This window comes from Stylophora pistillata, chromosome 14 (assembly GCF_964205215.1).
Source record: "Stylophora pistillata chromosome 14, jaStyPist1.2, whole genome shotgun sequence".
NCBI lineage: Eukaryota > Metazoa > Cnidaria > Anthozoa > Scleractinia > Pocilloporidae > Stylophora > Stylophora pistillata.
The window spans coordinates 2,584,181-2,598,595 of NC_142532.1; the positions used below are offsets into that span (position 1 = coordinate 2,584,181).

The window sequence follows — 14,415 nt, forward strand, 5'->3', positions numbered from 1 at the left end:
GAACTAATTTTTTTTTAGCTCCATCAGAAACTGAATTGCTTATGCTAATGAGGCAAATATTGTAAACAAGGATTCCACAAAGGCGCTTCTGAGAGGGGATTTAGACTACAAAGATACGGAGATATGGAGAGAGGTGTGTTAATAAATGAGGTAAGCGGTACACATTTCTTTGTTTGAGCATGTGTATGCATAAACAATATCAAAAATAGAGACTTGTACAAGCTTAGATATACGAGAATATTCTGAAATGGAAGGCGACTTACAGTGTCAGATACCATTTCTATAGGATTACCATCATGATTTATGTTTTTGTTTTGGCACTGTATAGTAGTTTGGAAAAAAAGGGAGTTTTAACGGTTCAGATGCAGGTATTTGTGTTCATCTCGGGTCAGTTCTATTTTGTTCAGTTTATTTCCTTCTATAGAAGTATTAAGCATTGCCTACCGTAAAAGACGGCATTCTCAGTTGACCAAATGGCTTGAATTATTAGTGCCATCCGACTGACGCGGAAAGTTTCTTAAGCTGACGTTTCGAGCGTTAGCCCTTCGTCAGTGCGAATAGAGGAGTTATGGGTTGTGTGTGGTTCATCTGCAGAGAGATGGAGCAAGGCTATTAGTGGGAATGATAACTTGAACAAGGAAAAAACAAACCAAAACACATGATAAATCAGCCGAATGAAAAGTGTTCGTTAACACCGTGAAGATTTAGAGTGGTTATTTAAAAGATAACTTTTTGTTCTAGAGATTTACGGCCCTAAAAACCAAATTATCTTGTAATACCCCTCCCCCCCCCCCACCACCCACAGAAGCAACAATTCAGGACTCGACAATAACTTTCCAACTTACTGGCCAGGTGACTAGTGACATCTTAGATGTTACGTACAACAATTTCAGTTTGTTTACTGGCCAAACTGGCTAATGGAAATCGAAAACCACTGGCCAAAACTGAATTTCTACTAGTCTGTGGTTAGTTGGTTACCGTTAGTGTCGAGCCCTGAACACCACAGTTTCTTTAAAAACGGACTCCCTTCATTCATCTGACCTTAAAGTTAAGTTAAATCAAAGGAGTTATACTAAGTATGATTATCATAATCGTACATAATGGTAATTGAAGTGAGTGTAGTGTAATTTGTATAGATTATCGCATGATTTCAAGTGGAATTTGGGATAAGTCAACACATGTAAATTTTTCAAAGGCTAACCTCATTGCGCAAGCCCTTAGAGTTGGGATAACCGCTTGTAAGAGATTAAATCGCGCGGTTTATGAAAGTGAGATTATCACAATGGAGCGAGAGTGGGCGTTTTATCAAATGAATTAGAATTTTCCGGGAGGAAGTAAGTTCCTTTTAATCATTTTGAGCATGCTTTATCTGTGACTCTGCTGATAACATTATTTCAAAGAATGCTTTCACTATACTTTATGATGTGACAAGGCGCAACCAAACGTTATTTTTGTTTATTATTTCTGTTGCCAACATGAGCCAAGCCTCTAACTTTAGACTAAGAACCGCTGATGACTCATCTGAATACCGCTGGCTCTTGGTTTCTTATTCGACGAGGAAAATCGGTCTTTTGCGGTTTTCCTTCTCTTATCCCCTTCCAGACGGTGAGAAATAGCTGTCTTTCTCGACGAAACTCATAATGTTTGGTTTCTTTAAGACTCTCAGACGTACTCCATCATTCTGTTGAGATTTCTTTTCACAATTCTGCTCAAGAAAACAACAACATGGCTTCCGCTAGTGATCACGGAAACTCTATTGTCATTGAAGACGATAGCCAATTTCAGCAACAACTCCATCAAGCTGGGAACAGACTGGTTGTGGTAGATTTTACTGCATCTTGGTAAGATTATGGATCACTATTGTTCTACATCGGGTGACACAATACACTCAAGTTACGTAATTTAAATGCGTGAATTTGTGATTTGCAGTTGTCCGTTTTCTGAACCGAAGGTTCTGTCTTGCAGAGGGAGTTTTTCGATCGTTTTACGGCTAAGTGCGATTAAATTTTAAACCGCTATGTGTGATTAAATTTTTAAACTGCAGTGTTTAGTTTTGCCATAATTTTTCATTTTTAGTTTCCTGGCTTTTCTTTGTGAAATTTAAACATGAAACAGACGTGAGTTAGTGCACGCACGGATAATCTAAATCATTTGTTTATGAGTGCTGAAACAGTAATATCGGAATTATAATGACCTTGTTTGAAATTACTCCTTAGACAAAGGAACTTATTATCTTAACTGAACCTGTCTTTCTTGAAGAATATTTCAAAACTTGAGATTTCACGTACTGGGACTCTCTAGATCATTCACGGCTCGAGTTGCTACTTTTAGAATATATAAGTTAATTTCTATTCGATTAATTGATAAAGCGTATCAACTCATCGCATCAGTTTGGGTTGAAGGCTCTCAATACAGGGCGGGACCGGATGATTGATCATAGTTAACAGCTGCTCATGTCTTGTTACTTGTGCTTTTAAAACTCTTTATCTCTTTTTCATTCTTTAAAGCCTTCCACTTTTGGATGGCAGACACCTTTCTCAAATCATGAAGAGAAAACTTGTTAAAAATAAATTCAATTGATGATATTATCTGTTTTTGAAATTATCACTCATAAATTGTAAACAATGTCTGGATATGCTTTCATCTCTGTAGATGTGCCTTAAGCAAATAAACCTGAAGGCTAACTCTCCTATCAAAATATTATCTGTACATATTCAAGAGCTTCAAAATCACGTTGAAAGATGGATAGATTTGAACTTTTGCTGTGTGCCTACTAGGTGTTTCTGCAGTTATTTAAAAGTAAGCATTTTTTTCAAAAATGAAGCCTTCTTTTCAGTTTCAATGGTAGATCTCTTCAAGGAACAGAAGAAAAGGAAATAAAGATCAGAGATAAAATATTGCAGTTTCCATTTTTATCAGAGGAAGTTTGCAATTTATTGAATCCTATTAGATTTATTAGATCTTAGACTCTGGCAAGATTCGTGACGATTAATTTTGTGATCTGTGTGGACTTGTTCATGTAGGTGTGGTCCATGCCGTATGATGGCCCCTGTGTTTTCAAATTTGAGTGTGAAATATTCAGCGGCTGTTTTTCTGACTGTTGATGTTGATAAGTGTCAGGTGAGCAAGAAATACACAAATAGAAATTCTCATTCATTGTTGGATAATTTTTGCGTAGCATGTAGTGAGAAACGAATATCGAAGAAGGTTTGAATATAAAACCTCTATACAGACTGGCCACATGCAAGAAGAAACCTTGTTCATGTATATGGTGTACCTCTTCTGTGGGTCAAATGACAGAGGATCACCCTGCAAACTTGGAAAGTCTGTGGTTCATTCAAATGTGCACAGTAAGACCAAAGATCTTTTCTTTCTCTGACCCATGCAACAAATGTTTCACCCTTCATTCCTTAGGCTAAATAACGATTTCAGTTTTTCACCTTGGGCTAGGTGCTTTGGACTGTTGATGTAAACTTTAACCTTTTTAACTCCCAAGATCTGATTGTAAATTCTCCCTTCAAGCTCCTGCACTTCCCTTTGTAAATTAGTAATGAAAACTTGGTGTTGGATCAAAATAAGAATTTGCTACCTTTCTATAACATCAAGAAATGGTTAGATATTCTAGTCTTCTCGGATAAATGAATAAATGGATAAATGAATAAGTGGAGGTCCCGTCTCCTACAGGGTTGGGAGTAGGAGACGTTAATTTCCCACACACGAGATTACTGTGTGGGGGATGTCCTCCCCCAGGGTGGGATGGGTGGGTTTCTAAATACACGACCCCACCAGCTCTGCTGAATACTCCATTGTGTATAAATAAAGAAATCAGTCAGTCAGTCAACAGTTTGGACCTGATAAGTTTGAGTATTCTCATTACCTGTTTGCAGGATAATGTATGGATATTATAGGGAGAAGTTACATGTACATCACTTTTAGGAGTTAAAGAGTTAAACAAATGTATTCTCCTTTGGGTTTACTTAAGAATCATTGGTGTAAAATATTTTTTGTTTCATGTTATTCTTTTTCCAGAGGACTGCTGCACAGCAGGGAATCAGAGCCATGCCAACATTCTTCTTCTTCAAGAACAGAAAGAAAGTGGATGAAATGCAGGGAGCCAACCCCACAGGCCTGGAAGACAGAATCAATCAGTGGATTGGAGGGGCTGTGGAAACAACAGTAATTATGTCTTTGTTATTTGATTTTTAGCCAACCTTATATGAAAGGCATGGCGGCCTCATGGTTAGCGTGCTCAACTGCGGATCAATAGGTCTAAGGTTGAGCTGGCCGGAGACATTGTGTTGTGTTCCTAGGCAAGACACCACTCTCACACTCACAGTGCCTCTCTTCACTCAGTTGTTTAAATGGGTACCAGTAAATTTAATGCTGGGGGGGGTAACCCTTTCATGGACTAGCATGCCATCCAGGGGGGAGTAGAAATACTCCTAGTTGCTTCATGCTACAGAAGCCAGAGTTAAGCACCAGTGTGATGGGCCACTCAGCTCATTAACAAACTTTTTGTATGAAAGCCAGCAGGCTAGAGACTAGTGAGTTTGTCAGCTGATACACAGGGCTCAGGTAAGTTCGGGAGTGAGAAAGGGGGAAGGAGGAAGTATTCTTCTTTTGAACACAGGGGCTGGAGCAAGTTGAAGGGGGCAGGAGGTAGTGGTAGTACTCTATGCTTTGCTTTCCCAACTTTGATGCCAGCTGCCTACTCTTTATCTTTGATTGAAAAACCCTACAGATGATGTATGAAGGATTGTTTGCAATTTTATAGTTATCCTTCTCTTTTCACCCTTTCTTGTCCAGTCTCCTTCCTGACTTTTTTGCTGTGATTCTGTTCCCTGTCTTCTTCTGTTGTAAAGTTTCCTCTGATCCAACTGGTTTTTACAGTTTTTAATCAGAGACTGAGCACCAAAAAATTTGTCTCAACCTGAAGTAAGACTTTCTCCTGAAAATTTCGCAGTAATGTGTCTGGAGTTTTCATGAGTAAGATTGCCAAGTTCACACCCTATACTATAGCCTTAGTCCTGATCGTTTGTGCCAGAAAAACGTGATAAAATCTGTGGGAGGGGCATCACCCCAATTGATATACACTGCATACAATAGAAGTTACAAGACACCCTTTCACATCATGCTGTCGTGACTGGGATAGGCTACTAGGCTACAGCTCTGTAGAATTTGTGTAGTGCAGTACATGTATTTGTCAGTGATCTTCTTTCTTTTTTTGCCTGTACCATTATTATGTTTTTATTTGGCTTTTCTTGTTATATTTCAGACAGTGGATCCCAAGAGAGTTGCAACAGGTCGTAGCTGGGACTGTTTTGAACAGCTACTGGACAACCCGCCAGAAGTCTTCATGGATGTGTCACAGCTCCTTCTTAAGTTTGCGTCCAACATCATCAACAATCCTGATAATCCAAAATACCGAGCCATTAGAGTCAGCAACAAGATTTTCCAGTCACGTCTTCTTCCAGTGAATGGAGCTGTGGAATGTCTCTTCACCATGGGATTCCAAGAGGTATTACTGGAAAGAAAACTTAATTTCCATCAGGGCTATCAATAAGTTTGAAAGTACAGGCAAACCTCCACTTACAGCCTTCTTTCTATAATGGCGACCCCTCCACAACGGTCACTTTTGGTCCCAGCAGGCTGTTCATACATTCAATTAAACCCTTGTATAACAGCCACTTCCCCACTAGGGCCACTTTCTCCTGTCCTTGGGGTGCCTGTTTGCAAACATCCTCACAATACATGCTCCTGTCCTTGGGATGGCTGTGGCGGAAAGGTTCAACTGTAGAAGGAAAACAAGATGAATCAGGTGGCCATGCTATTGTGGATGCCTTGTTATTGTGGAGGCCATGTTGTTTCAAAACGTTGTACTACAAATTTCAGGAGGTTTGATAAGTTTGAAGAAAACAGTAAAAACTGCATAATAGGCAGCTAATAGAAGTTCAATCTTGACTCAAATGTTGTTGATTTCAGAGAAAACAGCTGCTGATTTTTCTTCACATAGATGGCAAATTTAGCTGGTTCCCAGCTCTTGTTGAAACCCTTATAGTTTGGGAATTACTCAGTTAAAATTACCTAGGTGTCCAACAAAATTTGCACCAAGCAAATTCTGAATATGAAATAACAGAAAATGGTTACAGGTGATTTATGCATTCAGTCTCACTAAAAACTGGGAATTGGCTGGTGTGAATTTATGGATAGTATTTTGATAGTCGTATATATTATGTTAAAATGAGGCAAAAGTAACCAGCTAAAGATAGCAATTAACAATTTGTATCAAATTTTGCAGAGAGGTGACCAACTAGTGTGCCCCCAAGGCGAATCGTTAGAAAACATGTTAATTCTTCAGGACGCGTTGAACGACGAGAGAAGTCATCGTAGCGCTGCACAGGAACCTGAACCAACTCCAACTTCAACTCCAACTTCAACTCTAGCACCAGTTAACCAACCTCAAAACAATGGCCCTTCGTGTGGACAACCAACCATTGTTTCCAGTCCAACTGCATATCCATCGGTAATGATTTTGTCTTCTCTTCAATAACCCCTTGTTTAAGATAAGAAAAGGAGGGAGGCTTGATGCTCCGGTGGCCCTTAAGATCAGTGGCACAGAATCGATCCCTAAATGATCATTTTGTTGGTGTTCTTTCGGACACTCAATTCGTACAGTACTCGTGTTCCTCTGGGATATAGAACCTCTTTGGGTTTTTTCTGATGCCAAAATTTTTGCAGTGGTAAGATGGCTAATTATTTCTCAACTGGCTGTCGTGAAACTGAGAGAGAAGGGATGGGGGGGGGGGCAAGGGTCTGTCGAGAATTAGTCTTGGAACCCCCCTCCCCCCATAAAAAATTCATACCCCTCTTAAGGTCCTGCAGCAAAGATTTCACTCAATTTGAATAATTTGGATGAGGATAATTTTATTTCTATAAGAAGTTTAACGTCAGAATGATGGGTTAGGGTTCGAAAACAGCTCTACTTTCAAGAGCAATCCAAATGAAAGATTTTTTTATTTTTGTTATTATAGGACAAGGAGAAGGACTTTCTCCTGAGACTTCACAGCTCGCTACAACATGTGCTTCTTTACGAAGATAAAGATTTGCAGCGAAGAGCACGGGAAATGATTCCTTTGGCTGAGTTAGAGAGGAAGGCCAAAGAAGCCAGTGAAAGAACAAAGCAGGGAGGGGACGGTGGAGTGGATGAAAGAGATTGCCTAGTGTTAGAAATGCTGAACTGGTTCAAAGGTAAATGCACTGTAACTATATCTTACTAGATAATTTAGTGTGTATTATCACTGAGTATTTTACGAGTCGTGGGTTCTTTAATGAGTTAAAAATACTCAGCGACTCTACATACCAAAACGTCCAACAATATCCCGCCATCTTGACCAAACAAGCTTGGTTGATAAAGGATTTATTATATTGCAAAAGGATTTCGCTTTATTAAGAACGACTTCACTTCGAGAGTCGAGAAAGAAAGCCAACTCTGTTTGTAGCACAACAAACTCGCAAGAGTCGTTTCTATTTTTTTTTTCGGTGTGACTATTTTGGTCTTCTGCCGCTTTTTGCATTTACATCGCCGAAATACCCCAAGAATTACGAACTTAGTTCTAATTCTTATCTTTTTCATGCGCGGGATCAATGTGGGCAATCTCAAGCATGGGCCCATCTTGCCCGCACGGGTAGCCAATCAGAATACAGGACTCGCTTCATCTTGCCCACGGACGCTGTGAGCGATGAAGTAAGGTCCAATAATATAAATGTGCTACATGTTCAGTATTTCCAAGGTGGCTTAGATCAGCTAAATTGATAACGTCTTTTTCTCTATATTCCAGGTACTTTTTTCAAGTGGGTGGACAAACCTTCATGCCCGTCATGTGGTTCTCTAACGTTTGCTGTCGGTGTGGTTCCCCCAACACCTGAGGAAATGCTGTGGGGTGCTGGGAATGTAGAGAGCTACAAATGTCTAAACTGTGGAAAGGTTACGAGATTCCCAAGATATAATCATCCTGCAAAACTTTTAGGTGAGAATATGGGGCAAGATCTTTTCAATCAAGAACTCATTTTTATTTAACAATTAGATTCCATGTTGCCAAGGGTCTGTGGAGTAATATATCATAGATGACGTAAAAACAAATAAGTGGAATGAAAGGCGCTGCCGAGGTGTCACTATATTCTCACCACGTTTTGACGTCTCGTGTAATCTGTCACTATACAGATACACGGCAATATGGAATCTATTTGTCAATCGGAGCGTGATATTGAGGGTTTCATACAGTGGCAACCTTCGGCTAGAAAGTGCCTTGACTTTTTATTTATTTATTTGTAGAAACGCGCAGTGGCCGATGCGGTGAATGGGCCAACTGTTTTACATTATGCTGTCGAGCTGTTGGATTTGAGGCGCGACACATTTTGGATTGGACAGATCATGTGTGGACAGAAGTGTATTCTGTAGCTCAAAAGAGATGGCTACACTGTGACTCTTGTGAAAACGCCTGCGATAAACCGCTGCTTTATGAGGCTGGCTGGGGAAAGAGACTCAGTTATATTATAGCGTTCTCACATGAGCAGGTCAGTTTAGTGACTGTATTTGTAGACTATTTAACAACAGGAGTTTTTCGATGTTAATTCTTTTCATGCTGTGCGTGTTTGATGAGGATATAGGTCTTGGATGTGACATGGCGATACTCTGCTAAGCATGAAGAGGTGAAAAAGGCAAGAAATCTAGTGTCTGAAGCCTGGTTGGTGGAGACGTTGAATAGAATGACTCTAGAGGTGAGGGCAATTGCGGGTAAATATGCGACAATGTAAGGAAGGCAAACGGGGAAAAAAAAAAGTCCTTCAGAAAAAGCGCAGGAAAAAAAGATGAGCGGTGAGAAACAGGAACGGATAGCTGGTTAAAAGTGCGGGAAAGTGAGCAACTGATGTAAAACGCTGGTAAACGAAAAGCAAGTCAAAGTGGAAGATTTAAAAATCAATGATAATGTGGGTAAACAAATAACGGGCGAGAAAGGCGGGAAAACGAGTAACAGGCAGAAAAGGCGGGAAATCGGGTAACGGGCATAAAAGGCGGGAAAACGAGTAACGAGCAAAAATAGGCGGGGAAACGAATAACGGGCGAGTAAGACGGGAAAACGAGCAATCACCGAGTTCATTGTTGGAGATAATCCGGTGAAAAACTGTTGAAAATAAATGGCAAAAAACGCTCACTAACTAGTATTCGGGGATAGCAAGTTAATGTTACTGTTCAAGAGTGACAATAAGCATCAATTTTTGACTAGCGACGGGCGCGGACATCTGCCTCCACTGAAAATTTAGGGGTTATCTTTCACCACCTCTTTGCTGCCCTTATCAGCTTACTAAAATAAAGTGTTCGTTTTAGCACCAAAGAAACCTTAGTGAAGCTCGGCGGAAAGTTTTAGCAGAGCGCCAGGTGAAGGAATTGGTAGAGTTCTTCACCATCAAGTCTGTTCGTCATGATGAACTACAGGGGCGAGTGTCGGGTTCTTTGGCCTGGAGGCTGCTTCGAGGCGAAACAAAACAACAAGCAGATGAACAGAAGGTGAATCACAAAATACTTGTTTTGTGCCATTTTCTGTTAGTGCAAAATTACACCCATTTCGAGAAGGAAACTGTACAATACAAACCTGTTAAGATAGGAAGCTATGATTGAGGCAGTAATAGACAAGGAAAGAAGATGGATAGGCAAGGATGACGAAAAATAACGCGGATTACAAATGATGATTGTAAAACTTCGCAAACGAAGATGTAGCTTCTTCCACAGCCTTTTCACCAGTCTCTCCTAGTCTCCCTTCCCCAAGTTGTCATGCATGTTCATTTTGAATAAGTTCTTCTGCTTAGCCTCTTGAAAGACGTTTCCTGTCTTTTTTTCTCTGCAGCACGAACCTTACATTTACAAACCTACTGACGAAGAAATCAAGGAAAAAAGGTGGGAAAATAAATATGAACGTAATCGAAAAAAGTCAGCACTTAAGGAAATGTTGGAGAACAATATGGATAAGATGCATACTAATGTGAGGGTGTAGAGTTTTAATTTCACCCTTGTTAGTTTCAGTTTAGCAGATTGGCTGAGGAGAAAAAGCCCATCTTGTAGATCACTAAGGGAGTGTATTGAAACGAAGTAATTGTAACTTGCTTTCCTACTTTTAAAAGAGAATATAAACTCTTCCTACTTTGCAGACAGACATCTTGATCAACTCTAATATATCATATAGCTCTATTTTAATATTTTAACCAAATAGTGTATGTGCTATCTCCTTAAAGGCCCATTTTCAACCGAGATGCCTTGCGCGCCCAGATCATTTTTCATAATTATATGAAAAATACGCTATTTTCCTCTAAGTTGCGGAATCGCTTTGATATCGTCTTCCATCTTACTAATTAGGGCTTTCAAAGTACCATCTTGAATCATGTGCGAACAACAAACTATCGTAGTATCCATATCAGTAAATAGTTTTTAATTCTTACATGTATGACGGTGAAAAACGTCATTTGAAAAGTTGATACCGCCGAAGAAGCGGTCTTGTGGAAGACCGGGTCTGCCCGGCTCGGCAAAGGTTATTCGACTTCGAGAGTCTGTGTATGATTTATGGAGGGCAAGGAAAACAACAATGGGTTTTGGTAACACTACAGACAGTGCTTTTGCAGAAATGTTATTGCATTGTTCCTACGATGGAACTAGAGACTCCGGGGAGATTTTTTCGAGGTGAGAATAATTATTTGACTGATTTTTACTTGAGATCCTGAGATATGTTTGTAAGCGATCTTCATTTGTACAATTCATTATTCTATAATTGAAATGCGTAAAGTAAATCAGTTTTGGCCAATATTGGTTATTTGTTTATATTTTATTTAGTGTTGAAGCCGAACAATTTCCTTGAACATCAAGTAAGCTTTGTACAAGTTTTATACACAGACTCGATTTATGATTTTTCAGTCTCAAATATTTAGCTGCAAATTTGTTTACTGTGTTCTTCACCAAATCTTTGTTTTTCTTTTTAATAGTGTTTGTGAATGACTATCAGAGTTCGCCATTTAACAATAGCGCGATTCCAAAACAAAAACAAACGACTGCAAAGGATCTCGGATGAAAATGGGCCTTTAAGTATTCAACCTCCACCCATCTGTAACTGCTCTATGGCACTAGCCAACTCGAAAGCTTGGCTTCTTTGCCTACTACAAACTCTTTCCACTGCTTTGTGTAATTTCATTTTTAGTTAGAACTCTCTTCATTTTTTTTCACTTTTTTTCTTTCTTGCTGTTTTATTTTTTTAGTAGAATAAGTGTGAATAAAGTTCTCAAGTACTAACTCTTGATTGAAAATTAACCCTACTCGCTCTTTTTCACTCCTTTTAGATTGCGCCTGTGCTTCAATTGTGTGATGAATAAATATTTCCGAGGTTATGATAGAAAGTTAGACCTTTCCGGTTGGCAGTCAAGAGTGGCTTCGTTCAGTTCTGTCACACGTAAGGTCGAGAGGGACTGGGAAATGGTAAGAGTGTGTTAGCAAAGCATGGGTTTTGAAAAACTATTTCATTAACACAGTTTATTGTGACCATTTGACATTTCAAACCTTTGGTTCCATTTCTAACTTCTTTCACTACTATTTCAGGTTTACCTGGCGAGAACAGAAACTGCTTCAACTGGCCATATAACGTGGCAAATAGATTTGAATTCTTGTGATCTTGTGATCGATAGCGTTACAGTAATAGCTAGGAGCGACACTTTTCTGACTGGACGAGTGGACTGGAAACTAAGTGGGGATGAGGAGAGTCAAGTTGAAATGCTATCAGGAGGTATGAGTTAAAAGCTTATTCCTCCTCAAATATTCTTTAAATTTTGTAAAAGATAGGTTTTGAGATCTAAGAAATCGTCAACTAAAGGAACTTTTCGTTTGCATTTAATCGTATTTTTATGTGTTGTTCAGATATCGTGGAGTGGCGGGAAAATTTTGCGCGCTCTTGAGTGGCGGGAAATTTCATTATTGTAGACGCGTCCTGCCACGAGCGGGAGATTTATAATGCAGTCTGCACTGGCGCGAAAATTTAGGAGGAACGCTTCTTGCAAAGGCGGGAAATTGATGACGCGTTCACTTGTGATGGTAAAATCCTCGTCGCGTTCAGCTCTTTGCACCGAGTTGCATTCGCAAGAAGAAAACAAAAAGATAAAGAAAGATCAATTGTTAAAGCGTTATAAGTTTGCGAACTTGGTTTGTTTAAAGTCAACAGCATTATTTTTATTCAACATTCATTCTCTTCCATTCAACAGGTCAGGAATCTACTATAACGTCTGTACTCAGTGGCTCCAAAACTCTCAAATTGACGGCCGCGTTCAGTGGCGGGAAAGGAGACGTTGCTTGGCAACACGCTCAGATTTTTCGTCAGTCATTTAACAGTCAAAGTGAATATCCCCTCGATATCTTAGTCTTTATGAAAGAACCTGCACGTAATACTCATCTCTAGAGCTGATGACCACAGAGTTTGTTGCTACAGTGAAACCCTACTGAAATGAGCCCGCCACACAATCAACCTGTTAACAACACAGCAGTTAAACTCGGGCTTGCGCGGGGGCATCAATTCTGGCCGTCCGCGCGTCAATATCTCGCGCAAAATTTTAAAGAAAAGCATGAGAAAAAAACCGCTGTCATGCAAAGTTAGCGAAAGAAACGTGAAACGGTGATCGATGTCTGTAATGGGAAACAAAAGTAAGGAAAAGAAAACTCGAGACTGATCGAACACATAGGTTTTTTTCAAATACAGGTTCCTGCTGATTTACCGTTCTGTTGTAAGCTTTACCAAAAAACTATACGCTTTTGAAACGCCATGACTCACTGGCTTGTGTGATTGTTTGTAACTCGTGTGAGACAACTTGGTTCTGACAGCCTAAAGCACGCCACGTAGTCCGCCACTTATTCAACGACGTGCGCATATTCACAAACGTTTGACCGCTGTGTTCCTGTTATCCAGTCAATTCCCAGCTATTGACTGAAATAAAACAGTTCTTAACGAGCCCCGATATAACTAGGAAACTTCCTTAGACAGCCATTTGTGCAATGTTTGAACATCTGAGAATGCTTTAGTTGCTTGTCAGACCGAATGAGGTTTTTGCAATAGGTAATATGGTTATATCATCTAAGTTGATATTGTAAGTTAGCCACCGTAAAGAGTTAAAAAGCTGACGTTTCAAGCGTTAGCCCTACGTCAGAGCGAATGTAACCCTCACCGACGCAGCACCACAGTCTCTTTAGAAACTTACCCCCATTTTACAATAGGGTTTTACTGTAGCTTATTATTTAAAAGATAGTGAAAAACGTAGTTCTTTACACTTTATAGTCTTCAAAATATTCAGTTATTTCGTCCAACTTACTCGATTTAGGAATTCATTCTCAACTTCTCCTTTGTATTTTTTGTTTGCATTTATTAGTAACTTCTGTGGCAGTTTCTAAATTAATGAATTGCGTGTATGTAATGCAGCTACAGTAAGACTATAATTTACTGGATTGTAGAGCTATGTGAAGAAAAATTTAAATTTTTTACCACGAGGAACTTACGTTATGCTTATTGTAGGTGAATCAAAGCCAAGTTTAGAGCAAAGTATGCAATTTAGGAGAAAAAAAACTGCCTAGGGCGTTACGTCAACCACTCCGCCGGTCATTATTTATCGCCTGGGTGGGGAAGGGGGGGCGGACTGCTGGAGGATTTTGGTTGTGTCATGATGAAAATTACCTGACCTGACCTTCTCCATCCTGCAAGGGTTTGCACTATCCTCATGATTAGATCATTTTTCCAGCCAATTTTCTATAGTGCTTCTTTACACTCTGTCGGTGAAGACTGATGCCCCCTTCCGTCCCCCATTAAACCATGTAATCCACCCAAAATCATGCGACCTCCCCTCCCATGCGTCAAATCATGACTGCTCCCAAAATACCTGTTTTAAATGACTGACGGAAGTTCACCAATCACAGCTTTAGAAGCGACTGAAAGATACAAGTCTAACTACAGACTAGATTATGACCCACGGAGCTGGAATGTAATACTCCAGAAGACTTTCTTCATAGTTTCTTTGTGATCTTTGTGCAAACTATAGGGTAAAGAAGAGATTTTGAGAACCATAGCTTGGAGAATTAGTTGTACTCTGAAAATGTTAAATGATAGAAACATTTTAGTGATATCCAATGTTAACTTAGGTAGTATGTTGGAATACACCTAACGAATATTTTCGATTAAACGTCTTCTCGTTCTTCCAATTCAAGCTTCTTCATCCTTGGCCATCCTTTCCCTTACTAAATGGTGTCCTCTTTTTTGTTTATATATCTTACCGCACTATCATTTTGTTTCTTCTTCAAGCTGTAGTCTAGCGCGGGTAACTTTGAAGCAGAGCTCCTTCAACCGA

General features: G+C 39.6%; 1 protein-coding gene across 1 annotated transcript; it reads left to right on the forward strand.

Moving 5' to 3' along the window:
* Window positions 1-1,525: 1,525 nt before the first annotated feature.
* On the forward strand, window positions 1,526-14,269 carry LOC111323412 (peptide-N(4)-(N-acetyl-beta-glucosaminyl)asparagine amidase). Its single transcript, XM_022926741.2, has 14 exons — window positions 1,526-1,841; window positions 3,024-3,120; window positions 4,030-4,176; window positions 5,276-5,518; window positions 6,299-6,523; window positions 7,032-7,248; window positions 7,839-8,027; window positions 8,333-8,574; window positions 8,668-8,778; window positions 9,386-9,565; window positions 9,903-9,952; window positions 11,380-11,515; window positions 11,636-11,819; window positions 12,292-14,269. Exons 1-14 carry the CDS (start codon window positions 1,726-1,728, stop codon window positions 12,483-12,485), a joined length of 2,331 nt encoding a protein of 776 aa, XP_022782476.1. The 5' UTR covers window positions 1,526-1,725; the 3' UTR covers window positions 12,486-14,269.
* The last annotated feature ends 146 nt before the right edge of the window (window positions 14,270-14,415 follow it).